At 49.5% G+C, this 15,601-nt stretch overlaps 3 protein-coding genes across 3 annotated transcripts; all 3 read right to left on the bottom strand.

The window, feature by feature from the left end:
* Positions 1-3,499: 3,499 nt before the first annotated feature.
* On the bottom strand, positions 3,500-7,043 carry F5B22DRAFT_619893 (ER-golgi trafficking TRAPP I complex 85 kDa subunit-domain-containing protein). Its single transcript, XM_047975807.1, has one exon. It carries the CDS (start codon positions 6,696-6,698, stop codon positions 4,194-4,196), a length of 2,505 nt encoding a protein of 834 aa, XP_047827651.1. The 5' UTR covers positions 6,699-7,043; the 3' UTR covers positions 3,500-4,193.
* A 168-nt stretch (positions 7,044-7,211) lies between these two features.
* F5B22DRAFT_619892 (DEAD/DEAH box helicase) lies at positions 7,212-9,955 on the bottom strand. The gene has a single exon (XM_047975806.1). It carries the CDS (start codon positions 9,905-9,907, stop codon positions 7,544-7,546), a length of 2,364 nt encoding a protein of 787 aa, XP_047827650.1. The 5' UTR covers positions 9,908-9,955; the 3' UTR covers positions 7,212-7,543.
* An 820-nt stretch (positions 9,956-10,775) lies between these two features.
* F5B22DRAFT_387260 (uncharacterized protein) lies at positions 10,776-14,919 on the bottom strand. The gene is made up of 2 exons (XM_047971363.1): positions 14,714-14,919; positions 10,776-14,475 (listed from the first exon to the last, which is right to left on the bottom strand). Exon 2 carries the CDS (start codon positions 14,446-14,448, stop codon positions 10,903-10,905), a length of 3,546 nt encoding a protein of 1,181 aa, XP_047827649.1. The 5' UTR covers positions 14,449-14,475; positions 14,714-14,919; the 3' UTR covers positions 10,776-10,902.
* Positions 14,920-15,601: the final 682 nt, after the last annotated feature.

Genomic DNA, 15,601 nt, shown 5'->3' with positions numbered 1-15,601 from the left:
AGAACATCTCCAGGCACTCTCGGACATTACTTATGACTCGATGAATGCGCTGGTATGTTCTGCATGGTATCTTACTATGCACTTTAGCAGCATCTGCCACTACTTACTGGCCACTGAGTAGTGGTTGGTAGACTAGATTGGTCGGTAAGTAAATATCATCCTCGATGTTTCAATAGGTAAAGGTGTCACAACTTAATTAAGTAAGTATTAGTAGAGACATGTGTAATGTCCCGGGTTGTTTTCGATACCTACCTCCCAGGTACCTCCGTACATCCGATAAGAATAGCTTGCTCGCACTCCTACAACCCACTCTAGGTAATCTAGATACCTCCAGAGGTGTCTATCTACAGATAAGTCTATGATACCTATCTCCATGCTAGGTAGGGTTACTGTAACTACTACGGTACCTACATAGGTAGGTAGGTAGATCAGGATGGGGTAGGGTGGGCTCGTGGACTACCTATCCGGCTTATCTATCCGAGGTGAATACCTACTTACCCAGCAGTCGTGGGTGTGTTCAAGATACATATGTAGGTACTGGCAGCCGTCACCAGTAAGAATCCCAAGAACGACCACGCCGTTACCACGGCTGGGGGAAGATAAATGATGATGGTGATGATGATACGATGACCTACCCTCCGGCTGGCCATGTGACGGGTTACGGCCAGCTGCTGACACAGCCCGGCTCAAGTTGACTGAAGCGGCGAAGGGTCCAATGAGCAGCTGCTGGATCGAGGGATGGATGTGAGTGGGCTCGCTGATTGGGGGGCAACTGATGACTTCCTTCTGAATCACGCTTGGCTCTCGTTCTGCGTTGTAGAGCGATTACCGAATACGCATATTACCTACATGTTTCTAACATTCGATCTTGTCACTTGCTAACCTAGGTCAGTATTACTTCGCTGACTCTTCCCGGCGTGGAGGAAGCCGGGCTAGGGAACGAATGAGGCAGCCAAGGTCTCCCTCCTGCTCTCTCTCTCTCTCCGTGTAGGTAGTCAAATGTCTAAGTTCTCCCTTTAGGTATTCTTACCTCCTCCAAATAGATTGATAGATATATAGATAGCACTGTATTCATCTGTCTGGGGTAGTAAGTTAGTCGACAAGAGACTATGTCCCTATTCTTAGCTTCAATGGCGCTGGGTGCTGGGTGCTGCGTACTGCCTTGGAATCGTGCAGCTACGATGCTAGCTTGCTCTCGCTCGATCTCAATGGGGTAAAACTTCAGGAGATTAGCATCATGGTATCTACTTATCTACATATCTATAGTAGTTGCCGATCTCACGATAGAGAGGATAGAGAGGTAGGCAAGGTAAGGAGAACGAAGACTGTTACCACAACAAAAACAGGGCGTCAGCCCCACGCCAAATACCCCGCGAAAGAGACAACAACAATCGCATTCGCCAATGAAGAGCATGCCGAGCTCGTTTCGAGCTATTCATGCTGTATGCAACCACGCCCGCGCTTTTCTCCTACCTTAGTCCGAACTATCCGACATGCAACGGAACTGCAGCCTGAGAGACCCGTCGTACCGGCGTAGTAGGTAGATGGAGAACAGATACCTACTGTAAGGATGGTGGTATATGATTCCTCGGCCAACGGCATTGGATACTGTATAGGATATGTTTCTTCCTTCCAGGTCATGGGATGAGTTGAGTTGCTATAATAGGTAATCCTCTTGGGGCAAAGATACTCTTTCGTCGGTGATTTCTGTCTCTGTTCGTCTGTTTCGCTCCGGACACAGAACGAGGATACCATAGTCATCCATCCGCCAATAGGGAACATCGACATGGTACACATTCAACATGCAACTTATCTATAGTATATTATATGTGTTAGGTATGTGCATGTATACACATTATGTATCTCGGCATACCTATCTATCTATGCGCCTAGATGGACGCGCAACAAGTGGGCGAGCCAACAAGGTCTCTCATACCAACAACACGATGAGCTAAGCTATAGTTGAATCCCTACATACTTCCTTATATTCAGGTATCATCTATAAACATAGCATCATTTATCGCCATCAAGTCAGCGAAGAAATACATCCGACAGTAACTACTATATATATTACGTACCTAGGTAGGTAGAATACGCAGTTTAGAGGCGCGGCGCGGCATGAACCCCCATGCATCATCACGTCATGTCACGTTCCCAGGATCTGGCCGAGACAGGGCTGAGACCGTCCGCGTGTCTTTCCAACCTGGAATGAATGCCATGATCACCACCCAGGATTCCAGACACACACGTGCGGCGGATTCGGCTTTCCGGACTAGGGTTCATCTAAGTAAGTAAGACTAGCCGTTGACGAATCGTGCTATTATTGTACGTAATGTATATCGCCAAGTATGCAATCACTCACTTACAGTAGCAGGTCGTTAAGCGCACTGGAGTGTGAATTGTCCTGTTCGATACAGATGGGTAGGCTTCCGACTCAGGACAACCCCGAACCAGACTTTGAGAGCCAACGCAATTACTGTAGCTATATTGGTTGCAAATATAACATAACAAACGCTACGTCATTGAAGTACACACACAATGCACATGCATGCTTACCTTCGACGCCGAGAGCGCCCAATACCATCATCACTCTCAAGATTTCTGTACCTAGTTGTCGACTTGCTTACCTACATGTATGCATATCTCATCGATTCATCCCACCGATGTTCTAGAAACGTCACCTGGCTGTCGAATTCTTCGCTTATAGCTGACGTCATTTCTCTCTTTCATTGCTACATATTCGCTTAGTTATACCACATGTACAATGCCTATATGGATGTATCTGCACGTAAGTAGGGGATACGTAGGAGGGTCTAGGTTAGAGGCCATTTGATTTCTAGCTGGTATTATGACCAAATAAGCCCTAGGACACTGCGTAGCTCTGTAACTGAGATAAATGTTGTCGTTGGACTAAACCTTAGACAGCCTTTAAACTTAAAGATAAATAAACACGGAATATACACATTTATATGCCCTCAAATGACCATATAATTGCTGATCAAATATCGATTAAGCATTGCGAGTTTCCAGCGTCAACCCAGGTCAACGTTGGAACAGACACAAGCAACAGTCAAGCTGGTGGCAAGCATGTAGAACACCGTAGCTGCTCTCACAGATATGACAGAACCATTTACACCGGGTAACAATCTTTCAAGAACTGTTCCAACATGTTAAGATTAATGAAGACACTACTCACGCCTATTCGACCACCCTACAACAGACGTGGCAGCTACTACATGGTTTCTTATAAAGATAACGCTCCCACTTCTGCAATGCTCATCGACAAGATCCACGGACCGCTGCACAACTCAGAAATACCCAGCATGGAAGCAACCCCGCGAAGACTTACCAAAAATAGTGCCATTGGAAAAGCCTCTAGACCAGCCGGACTTATAGGGGCCATTATAGTGATATATACTATCGTTTCTACTGTTTCTGTTCGTGTGAAACTCAAATCGCTTTTTAAGTGTTCCTGGAGGGGTTTGACTAAACATCATCCTTCGAAGACTAACTAAATATATATACAGACAACAAGCAGTAACTTAATCAGCAATCTACCTAAGCAGCAACTTATAAAGTGATTTAACCACTACCACTACGGAGTAAGTACCCAGCGAAAAGCGAAACCCCTCAACCCATGCCAAACACCACCGTAGCTATAAAACAACGACAATAGTGAGCGTCTAAGACTTCCAAGTGAGGTTTCTCCGTCGTCTAGAATAATCATCATACCAACCCCCTTTCTGACAGAAAATACTAGCATCTTCCAAGCTTCACGAGGAATAACTCCTCACATCCAACTACATAGATAGATAGTTCAACGAATTCCACACACACACACACATATTAAACCGTAGCGTAGCAAACTTAAACAGCCTTATACCGCACAAAACCCAAACTCACATGCTCACATACTCACAACACTACCTCACTACAGCACTCCAATAGCCTAGTTTAAACCACAATATTACAAGAAAAAGACAAACAGCCACCATCAATTATAAAGCTCGCTCATCCAACAGACATCAAAATCCAATGCAAATATGTACGTACGTATGTATGTATGTATGCATAAATAATGATATTAAGACATTACTCACTTACTTACTTACATCTCATCCCATCCCGTTCCGTCCAGTCCAAGCCATTCAGCATCTATTCATTCACGATGAGATACGTAGATAAGACAGGTACTAGCCAAAGTCATCTTTCGCGTCCCCTGGATCTCGATCTCGATCGCGTTGTCGCGGTCCCTGGGTATCATCATCCTCTTCACTTTCACTTTCACTTTCATCGTCTTCATCCCCATCTTCTCCCTCTTCACTTTCATCCTCTTCCTCCTCCTCTTCTTCTTCCTCCTCATCATCGTCTTCACTACTACTCTCCTCTTTCCCCTCACTAATACCCGCCCTAGGCTGTAAAGGCGCGCTCTCGAGAACCGCCGCGCCCGCGCCGGCCGGGAAACCAAGGGAACTCGCGCGGCGCCTCCGCATCCCGCCCAACGCCTCGCTCTCCTCATCGACAACCTCGCTTTCGTCGCCCGTCGTTTCCTCATCCTCTTGATCAGCAGTGTTCATCTTCTCGTTCAATTGCTGCCCAATACCAATCATAAACGCGCTCGCATTCTGGAATTTATCAATGCCGTGATCAACAGGCAGATCCGAGTACGTTTTCCTCGCCCTGTTCAAGCACTGTTGCGACTGGATGTATTTCGATTGCGCAAGCCACGTATCCGCCCCGAGGACGTTCCACAGGGCCGACTTCCGCCGTCTGCTCCCCCATCCGTGCGAACCGAGGCCGTCTTTGGAAGCGTAGCATACTGCCAGGCGTTCCTTGATGAGGGCGTCGCCGACGGGGCCGAGCACCTTGCTTTGGAGCAGACGCATGCCCCATCTGACAGCGTCATCGACGCTCGAGCCTCCCCGTAGCCTAAGAAGTTCCAGCCCAAGGGCAAGACAGCGTAGTGCGCCGTAGGGCGCGCTGCACCGGGTGAGATACGAGTAACAAGCTGCCTCGAACATCGCATCGATGGTCTCTGCTCGCGTCTTAGACGAGAGGTTTTGCGGCATGATGAGGAGGCTGAGGGCAGCTATTTCATTAGTAGCGGCGTGATAATGCCATGCTTTATCGTTGTTGAAGTCACTCCGGAGGATATCATATGTAGAGTAGGCCAGCTTCCAGTCGCGCAGCATGAATGCGTAATCAGCTAGTTTCCGCATGATGGCCTCGGGTGTGTCTGATCGATAGAAACCGAGGGAGTCATAGTTACTCCCGGAACTCGAACCAGTGCCCCCCGACCGCGAATTGGTGCCAAACCCCCAGCGGCGGGTTAGGCCTACGAATTTTCCGGCTAACCCTCTCCGTCTCGAGGCAACTTGATCATTCCACACCGAAACATGGCGCTCCATCGTAGGTATGATTGATTGCGTCACCATCTCACGGATAAAGGTGCGTATGGCCGTTGCATCAGACTCGAATATGTATTTTGTCCGATCCTCGTAACTGTCGTCGTCTTCACTTGCCCTGATTTCAGCCAGCTCTTCTGTTGCTGACATCCACTCGCACCTGGGTAGTGGTATGCTATCATCGTCGTCAGCTAAGCTCCGGGTGCCTCTTATCCGAAGCAGATGACAGTGAAGACCGAGGTTCCGCTTCATCTGCTCAAATAGCTGAATCGATCTTGTGATGTCGTCTCTCTCTTCATCATGGACGAGGACGTAGTATCTTAGAAATTCTCCATCTACCCAGTTCGGCAACCGTTTGTCACCTGTGCTCGATTCCGTATATAGACGTCTCAATGTGCTGATGGGGTCCTGGTTTCGCGAACTTATCGCTGTGACACAGGCAACCGGGTGCGCAAAGGCCTCATGGGGTGTTAACGGCAAGCCAGAGAGTAGCCTGCGGAGATATAGGGCGTAGTATGGGGAGGGTGCGTCCAAGTCAGCCCCATGGCTCGTAGGACTGTAGGGCGCCCCAAAGGTAGAACCTTCTGCATAACTGAGGTGCCTATCTACCACGGCCTCAACCTCTGCGATATTTGGCCCAGCCTTCGAGAAATGTGTAGGCTCATTTGGCTTCTCCGATACCCCGTTGACTCTCGAAGTCTGAACATTCTTGAGACCTGTGGTGGCTGGCTCGGGATGGACAATTCCCTCACCAAAACGAGTGAAATGTAATGAATAATCTTCGTATGCTCGACTCGAACCATTGCTATCGCGTATGATGACCTTGCCCTGAATGCGCTCGCCGAATGGTCGGAGCAGCTCCCACAGTCCATGATCAAACCCCTTTTCTTTAAGGAGAACATCTGTATCTTCGGAAGCGTAAATAGCGATATGCGGCACAAAAGCCCGAAGGATGATGTTCAGGGGGTCACCGGGGACATCGCCAACGCCTGCAGCCAAAGCTAGACCGTTATTCGGGCTCGCACCAAACACAGAGCTACTCGTGGTCCGCGTCGAGAGGGGCCTACCGCTAGGCGACTGTGAGCGAGAACCGGGAGGCGAGAAGGTGGAGGCGTAGAGGGAGGCGGCAGATGGATGGGATCGTCGGTAAGGCAGAGTGACCTCGGACTGGGAGAGCGGAAAGGTGTCGCCCAACGATTGCCTGGTCCTCGTCTTGGAGTCCTTCAAGGCGGAGGCCGCGATCGGGGGCGTGGAGACACGTTCGGTCGGCGCATCATGGTCGAAGGACTGCATGAGCGTTGTCTGTCGGCAAAGACGAGGCCGGTGTTGCCGTTACTGTCTTCTGCTTCCCACGAAAAGAGGCACTGCTGGCGTTGCGCATCGGGGGTCATCGACAATGGTTCTTGTGCACCGCGGAAGAGCCGGTCCGGTCTGGACGAAGTAAGATGAAGTGCGGGATGCGCGATAGCTCGCTAACAGGTTGGTAAGGAGGTGGTATCAGTACAGCAGGATCCTACCACGTAATGTAGCATTAGATGTATTTGGGTAGGGAATGGCAGTGGCAGCAGACGAATATCCAAGGCCGTCAAATGGACAATTCCACTTATCGTCAAGGCTACCTAATGTTGGGCAAGTCTGGTATCGATAACTCAAATTAGGTCATGAATTGCATGGTCATAGGGAGGTAGCTGTAGGACCTTCCAGTGGCACCTACCATACTAACTACCCAAAAGTCCAGTACTATAAGTTGGTAGTACAACCTTGAAACGACTTTCGTTCAGGTAATTCGTTTTCCCACGTTTGAAACACAGAATCAACGTTCATTTAAAAGTCTATTGCTTAAGTATTAAGTCGATAAATTAGTCGAGTGTTCAAGATCGTCCAATCGTTCATCAGACATTTATTGAACACTAGTCTTGTCATTTTGGCAACATGCTACTTACTACATCTACATTTTCCCAGGTTATGAATCTCTTCTTCAGTTGTTGAACTCGACAGGATAGAAGAGGACAAGACAAGAGATGCAGGCAGAAATCTCAACGGTGAATAATACCAATCATTGCCGTCGTCATAAAAACAAATGTATATACTTGCTGTAGGCACTAAATACCTATAGATAGGTACATATATAACCACACCTATCCAATGTTAAACTCGCTAGCCACATTCATTACCTCTCTCATCTTCATCCTCATCCTTACAGCAGCAGCATCATCCACAGCCGGTATATCGTCATGATCAACCTTACTCGTCTTACCACTGTCCGCGCCCTTCTGCTCTGCGCCTTTGCCTTGTCCAGCCTTGAACGTCCTCCTCGACGGCCCCCCTCCGATCCCCCCAGGTGCCTCCCTTAGACCATAACTTTTCGCCGTGTGGCCCAGGTGAAGCTGCGTGATGTCGAAGTATTTTCGCTCATCGCGTACGTGCGTAGCATAGGCTCGGATATGAGATCGGAATGCCTGGCGAGCAGAATCCAGTAATTTGCTACTACTACCTTCCTTCTCTGTGGCGAGAAGACGCTGCTCGATGTGAAGTTGCAAAGCTTCGGCGCGGGAATTGGGCGTTTGCTTCTCCGAAACAAGACTCGGAGCGTCTGTGTCTTTATCGGGTTTGGGTAGGGTGATGGGTGTGAAGAAGCCCTTTTGGAGCGTAGACTCGTAGGACTGCGGTGCAACCGACGATGCCGTTGAGTTTAGAAGATCGATATATCCCTCCTCGCAGCCAGGTTGGACGAAGAGAACTGCTTTTCCGGGTCGTCCTGCACGAGCTGTTCGTCCGATACGGTGCGTGTGATCGTCGACACTGAACGCTGCATCATACTCAACTACAAGGTCAACAGCGGGGACATCGAGACCACGCGATGCAATGTCCGTGGTGATGAGAACGCAAGGATCATTCGATGTGCGGAAATGATTGAGAGTGGCCGTACGAACCGGTTGCGCTAGTGATCCGTGTAGCTTTAGTAACGCAACGGTCGGGTTCGCTGGTGACGTGACATAGGCGGCATCAGCAACAGTGGTGTCTATTAACAACGCTTCTGACGCTGATCGAGTATTTGGGTTGCGAAAAAGGTCAAAATGAAAATCAACTGAGTCAGCACAAGATATGAAAATGATAGCCTTCATAACAGATCCCCTGCGAGCAAAAGACGACTTCAAGAGCGCGAGCAACGTGACTAGCCGCAATTTTGCCGGAACGATGAGGTAACTTTGTTTGAGTTGTGAGGGCGCAGCGAATACAGCCTCATTAATCTCAGCTACAGAGTCCCCATCGTTTTCCGTTGCGGTCCCGGTGATGTGAGCGGCTTCTTGCAGACTGATTTCTCCTAACTTCTGAACGTTCCTTTTCATAGTTGCGGAGCAAAGAACGGTGACTCGTCGCTGTGGCAACTTGTCGAACTTCACACCATCTTTGTTGGAATTCTTCAATTCCTCTTTGCGTATCTTGCTGACAATACTTTTCAGCTCGTCTTCGAAACCCATTTCCATCAGCCTGTCACCTTCATCCAACACGAGCCATCTGACAGTGCCAACATCGAGCACTTTGGTGTTGTCTAGATGGTCAGCCAGTCGGCCGGGGGTTGCAACTAGAATATTGACACCTTTCCGTAACCGGGCTTTCTCTGACTTCTTGCTTTCGCCTCCAATCACCGTGGTACTAACGATCCATGGCGCACAACGGAGCACTTTTTCAAGCACCGTCGCAATCTGTTTACAGAGCTCTCGTGTGGGGGCGAGGATAATCGCAAACAAGCCGGAGTCACGGTGGATTTGAACTCCAGTGTTCGACCCATCCTCATTCTGGCTCATGGCCATTATTCTCTCAACAATGGGCAGAAGATACGCTAGCGTTTTACCGGAACCTGTTTGAGCCTGAAGAAAGGCGTCACTATCCTCCTTCACGAGTAACGGTATAGTATTTTTTTGTATAGATGTAGGTGCCTTCATCTCGAGCTTAGCAGAGAGGTGCTGGGCAATGCGCCGTGATAACCCTAAAGCATGGAAATTCTCTGCCTCATCGGATAGAGGTGCATTGGAGGGTTTCGCCGGCTCCGCATCTTCAGTCGGTTCTTCAAAAACGGTTTTGGGGGTCGGGTTAGATGTAAACAATCTCGAGGTTATCCCACCGGGCTTGCTATGATTGTTATTGCTGCCATGGCTGGAATTCCTTGGTCCGGTATTGATGCTGCCTGGAGGGAGCTTGCCAGTCATATAAGACAAAGACCGCGAGGAGACATCAGGTCGCTCGTGAGAATCCCCTTGTATCCGTTGTCTCTTCACCGGTCTCCCATTTTCAATATCGTCGGGGAGCGAGGGGTTGCGATCTCGCCGGCTTGTAGACAGTGGGGTGGCATTGGTACCCGTCGACTGACCTTCCCCAGTCCTTTTCGCGCTTCGTTGTGCGCTGACTCGATCCCTCCAGCGACCGCCAGTATACTTCACTTGGCGTTTTAGCGGTTGGTCGCCAACATCAAAGTTTAGAAGTAGGCCGCTGTTAGACATTACGGCGGTTATTTGGCATGCAAATGGTTTGGAGGGGGAAGTTTGGTGATAGGCGGCAGAATTCTTGCTACTCCCAAGTGAACTTTTTGGCGGTCAGCAGGAAATATCTCCGATAAGCATAAAACAGCAACACCAACTCGGATAAATGCATATACCCCCAAAGGCAAACGTCCTGATCTTAAAGCGATATGAATTAGCCAAAAGTGCTCTCCCTCCTACCTATATTGTCAAAAGATGGTAAAACCACTCAGTAAATACCGGAGATACGTCAAGAGCAGACTTTTAATAGAAGAGAGAGCCAGGCATCTCTCGCTACTTGAGAGGCCAAAGACAAAAACACACAATTGTCCCGGAGACAACATCTTGGCTTCATAGCACATATATATTAAGACGCAATTTCAGCACATGTCAAGAATCAGTGCATTAATGGTACAGTTGAATCGCTTGCATCATATTCAGATACAGTGTCTATGCTTAAATTCTATAAAGCAACAAAGCCACCATAATTATAATGTATAGGGCAAATATTTTGCTTTCCACAGCCGAGATAGGGAAGACCTGTCCATCCCACCGCCCATTGGCAATAACAAGACCACCATTCCCACCGTGCCCCCAACTCGCTTCGAAAATGCAAATAGAAGTGCCCGTCTTTTGGTATATGCAGAGTGGAGATTGATCTAATGAACCAGCGCCGCCGGCTGATGCTTTCCTCGCTGATGCCCAGTTGTAAAAACCACCCATCCGTTTTTTTATTCGAAAAAGGGTTCGCTGACCATCCGATAAACGCCGGCCTTGCTTCTAAGGAACGACCTCGTCCATAACAAGGGTACCCAACCAAGAAATATGATAAGCGGCCCTCCGCTCCGATCGAACCCCAAGCACCGATCCCAGGAAAATGTTTCTCTCAACGCACGGGGTATCGCATTGGAAGCAAGGACAAAGGAAACAGGAAATAAATTGAACAAAACCGGTGAAAACGACAGAATACTAGGAGCTTATGCAGCTGCGACAGGCACTTCATGGTTGCCTCCGCCGAGGAGCTCGAGGATTTTGCTGACAACTGCATTGGGATAACCCCTAGACAGCATCTCGACAACGATGGCTTGAGCTTGGTCTCGCTCCTCCACGGCAAGATATGCACGTGTCATAGCTTCGTAAGTGCTAGGTTCGCGCTTTTCGAAGCTGACGCTATTGTAGATTGATGCTGCCTTGTTGATGTTCTTCTCGCTTGCCCATCCGTGAATAAGAGTATTGGCGATGTAAGGAGTGAGCTCGACACGGCGCTGTTTCATCTGAGAGAGAACAGGCTCAGTATCGGCAACGCAATGGTTGGCAACCATTGCCTCAAATAAGGCCTGGAAAAGGCAAGCGTTGGCGGGAATGCTAGGATCGCTCATCACTGAGTTGAAGATTCTTCTTGCGCCCTCCATATCATGAAGCACGCAACCCCGGGCATGAATAAGCGAGGCATAGTGAACTGGTTCCGGACGCTGGCCAGATGAGCGGATCATATCAAGGATAGCTTCAGCTGCAGTCATGTTAACAGGCTCAAGAGTGGCATGAGTGTCTACCAGCAGTTTGAAGGTATGGGCCGTTGGAGCGATGCCCTTCGATTTCATACGCTCGTAGTAAGCAAGGACCTTGGACTTGTCGCGCTTCGTGGTGAGGAAAAACTGCATCATACTGTTGTATGGAGCGGGTCTCGCCTTGTAGTTGGGCATAGCCTCCATTTCGTCGAATAGTTCTTCGGCAAATTTCTCGTCACTGACACGGCAAAGTGCATTGACGATGGTTCCGTAGGTTACACTTGTGGGCTTGATACCCAGAGCGCGCATCTCAGCGAAATAAAACAGACAATCGTCAATTCGGCGAGCCTTGCCTAACTTTCCAATAAGCGCATTGTATAGGAATGAAGACGGCTCAACACCCTCCGCCTTAGCTCGTAGAAAGATCTTGACGGCTTCCGAAGCCTCATCAAACGTTTTGGTCGACTCCTTCAGAGTGGTGATGTAAAGTCCGAAGGTATTGGCTGAGGGAGCTGCACCCATGTTCAAGAGTTCCATGTGGTACTGCTCAGCCAGGCCTCGATCACCGAGAGTGAGGCAGGCACCTACCATGGCATCCAGGATCGACGACCAGCCGTACCTGACGACAGGATACTGAGGAAGCAAAGGGACATCTGATCGCGCCATGGAAAGAATATCATTGCATAGATCCATCTTTCCCTCGCGGGCAGCAGCTGAGATGAGCTTGGAATAAGTGATGTACCTTGGATGGCGACCTGCGCGTCGCATGTTGCGGAACCGGCCTAGAGCATCTTGGAGTCGGGGACCCTTGCGGCCATGTGCACCCTCCAACTCATCGGAGATGATCGATGATCCTTTGAAGTCCGTAGTGTGGGCATAGGGGTCATAGTTGTCTTCGAAGCTAGGAGAGATGCTGCCAGAAGGGTGCGGCGATGCAACAAAGCTGGGTTGCGGCTCGACGAAACCAGCTACAGGAACAAGACGGGGATCAGCAATTCCACGAGTCAACATGTAACTCGAAATGAAATCAACGCCCTCCTCAACTTCTTCGGCGAGCTGTGCTTTCATGCTGCTGTCCGCATCCGCGTTGCGAATTCGGTGGAACATCAACTCAGACGCTGCTAAACCTTCTGCGACCTGGCCTGACCCAATCATGGCCACTGCGTACATGGCTGTTGGCTCAATGAATGTAGCATTGACTTCAAATCCAGGGTTACTGAGTATTTGCCAGTATGCAGACGCGCCCATTATATCTCCCCCACGCACGCACAGAGCAAGTAGAGCCATGGCTGGAACTACTATCTGTGGGTAAGTTGTAGGAATTTTGGAGAAGGCTGCAACAGCGGTCTGTCGATCGCCAGCATCAGCCGCGGCGGTTACGATATCGGCCATGGCTTCAAAACGCGTTGTGTCTTCGATACTCTTAGCCCATTGCAAGGCCTCTGGATAAGTAGCACGCGATATTAAACCCTTGACGAATCCTCCACTGACGAGGGCGTCGTAAATCTCATGAAGACGAACACCATAGCCCTCAGCCAATTTCTCATAGAATTTCATTGCACCTTCAAGCCTGCCGTTGATAACGTAGGCATGAATAACAGCGGCATACACTTCGGCATCAAGCCGATCATTGAGAGTATACTTGCCGCTGTCATGGGCCACAGCAAGCTCCTTGTACTCGTTATAGCATTCTACCGCGCTAGCCAAGTCGCCTGTATTCGCAAATGCAGAAATCATTGCCGGGAACGTTGCAGCAAATGGAACTGTGCCAGTCATCTCCATGTGTTCGAACAGATGGAGCATTTCTCCAACACGGCCATCCTGTGCACACGCAGAAATGAGTTGATGGTAGGTTTCGGACGAATAGTTTGCGCAGTGTGTTGTCACTGACGAATCGAACAGTTTGAGGGCCAGGTCGAGACGGTCATCTTCAGATAGAATGGCGTGTTCCAGCTCATTCGAGGCAAACATGAATTTGCCAGGCTCATCCATACCACCAAATCGGACCCGCTTCTCGTCAAGCGACTTCTTGAGGTTATTGACCTCAAGGCATCTGGCAGCTAGCAGGCCTACCAAAATATTGTAGGTGTCGGCATTAGGTGCAACATTTCGTCGCAGCATATCAGCATAAACATCGAGTGCCTTGGAGAGGACTTCGTGCTTCTCGACTGGAATCTGAATCGCAGCCACCAACAAAGCGTTGTAAGCAGCCGCGATAGGCTTAATGTTAGCGACAAGCATAGCCTCGAAAACGGCTGGAATCTCCGCAAATCTCCCATCTTCGCTGAGCTTATTAAGGTGGTCGGCATAGCTCTGCGATTGAGGATCGACCGGCGGCGTGGCACTACGTGCGATACTTCCTGGTGTCGATGCTCTCTCGACTGATGGTGTCAAAGCTCGAGACTGGACAAGACTTGCGACATCGGGTGATGCTGCTCTCAAGGAATTAGTGGTGCTTTCCTCGAGCGCCTCGCGCAGCTCGCGAACTTCGATTTCCTTCTCGATGGCGGCATCTATGTGGGCCAGAACCTCCTCCACGTCTACTGGCACCGGTACATCTTGAGAGCTCTGGCCCAGGTGGGCACTCTCGACTATACCACTGCCAGCAGTTCGTAAGCCGGGCTCGGAGCCCTCGAGTATCGATTCCGCATCCGGCTTCCACTCGATGGGTTTCGGGAATTGGAACTGAGTCCACTCGCGTTCGACCTCGCCAGCATCCTGTGTCTTCTTTAAGGCCTCGAAATAGGCGTCAAGGTTTCCCTCGCCGCCAAGTCGCTCGGGGCGACGCTCGGTATGAGCATTCGAATTGGCGGTATGGAAAGCATTCTGTAGCTGAAGACTGGAAAGGCGTCCAACCCGCTGACTAGCACGTCGAGCAAAGGAAGGACGATTCTGAGTGTTTAGAACATGAGGGTGGGTGGCAGCTACGACAGATTGTGCGTAGCCGTGGGTAAGAGATTTCGCAAATCCTTGGCGGATAAAATTCGTGTAGAGGGAGGAGTAGATGGTGGGCATTTAGAGAATACCAGGAGGGGAGGGGGACTAGATGACCAGGCGCAATACCAGTTAGCACAGATGCACGTGTTGCGCAAAGGACGAATATATATATGCGTGTTAATTGTCAATCTGGTAGTTGTTCTAGCGCACGCATCGATGAGCTGTGACACTCATTTGAACAGATCGCACGTTGCACCAACAATAGAACGAATTGGTGGGCTGCAGTGGTCTCTCGTGAGAGGCGACTCGGACTCGATGACGACAAGACGAACTTTGCACTTACATGGAGGAAAGGTAAAGGAGGTCGGTGCAGGTTCATTTGACAGCAGTGTAGCCGTCAAACAAACGCGCGATGGTAAACGATGGTGACAGCTATCAGGCTGGATTTAGATAGAATGAGGGAATCAGAGGAAAAGAAAATTTCGAGGCCGGAGAGGCGGGAATCATCGAGAGTAATATTCATCGGTCAAGTGAGTGTGGGTTTCTGCTTCGCAGGCCCGTCACCTTGTACACACCAAGTATCTTTTTTATTTTTTTTATTTTTTTAAAGCAGACAGGCCCTAGAATTTTTCGTTACTGGCTGCTATGGCATCCCCCACCGCTAAGGCAAGCCGCCACCACCATGCAATTTAGGTACCTACAGCATCTCTACAGCCGTCCAGATAGATCACCACCTACCTACAGTTCCACGCTGACTTCCACGAACTTCCAAGCCTATCAGTGGAGCAAACAAACTTGAAGCGATTGAGGCTACCCAACCTCGCCAATCAAGTAGGTATCTGATTAGTTGGTTAGTCCCAGCCGCTAGAGAGTTATTCGGGCAAATGTACGCCTACCTAGGCACTTTGTAGATAGCTACTGGCAGCCTCTACCTAATGTAGCTGGGCTACCTGTAAATGGGTGGTAGTTGCAAACCGCTTGTACATGATAGGTACCATATAGCTGTTTTCCAGAACTTACAGTAGAATGGGGAACTCGGGTATGTAATGGACATTCCCCAATCCTTGTCGTCTCCAAGGTATGTAAGCAAAAGGCGAGGATTCATGGATTCTGATTGGCATTCTCTCGGTATTATGGACCGTACTACTGTCGATGAGGCTTGGCCTCAAAGTAGGTAGGTAATCGTAGGTAGTGCATGTGGGTTGCGCCTTTGCGCTTTTGCACATTGCCG

This window comes from Xylaria bambusicola (assembly GCF_022495145.1).
Source record: "Xylaria bambusicola strain CBS 139988 unplaced genomic scaffold F5B22scaffold_46, whole genome shotgun sequence".
NCBI lineage: Eukaryota > Fungi > Ascomycota > Sordariomycetes > Xylariales > Xylariaceae > Xylaria > Xylaria bambusicola.
The sequence above is the reverse complement of the archived record's forward strand: the minus strand, read 5'-3'. Positions and strand labels throughout refer to the sequence as shown.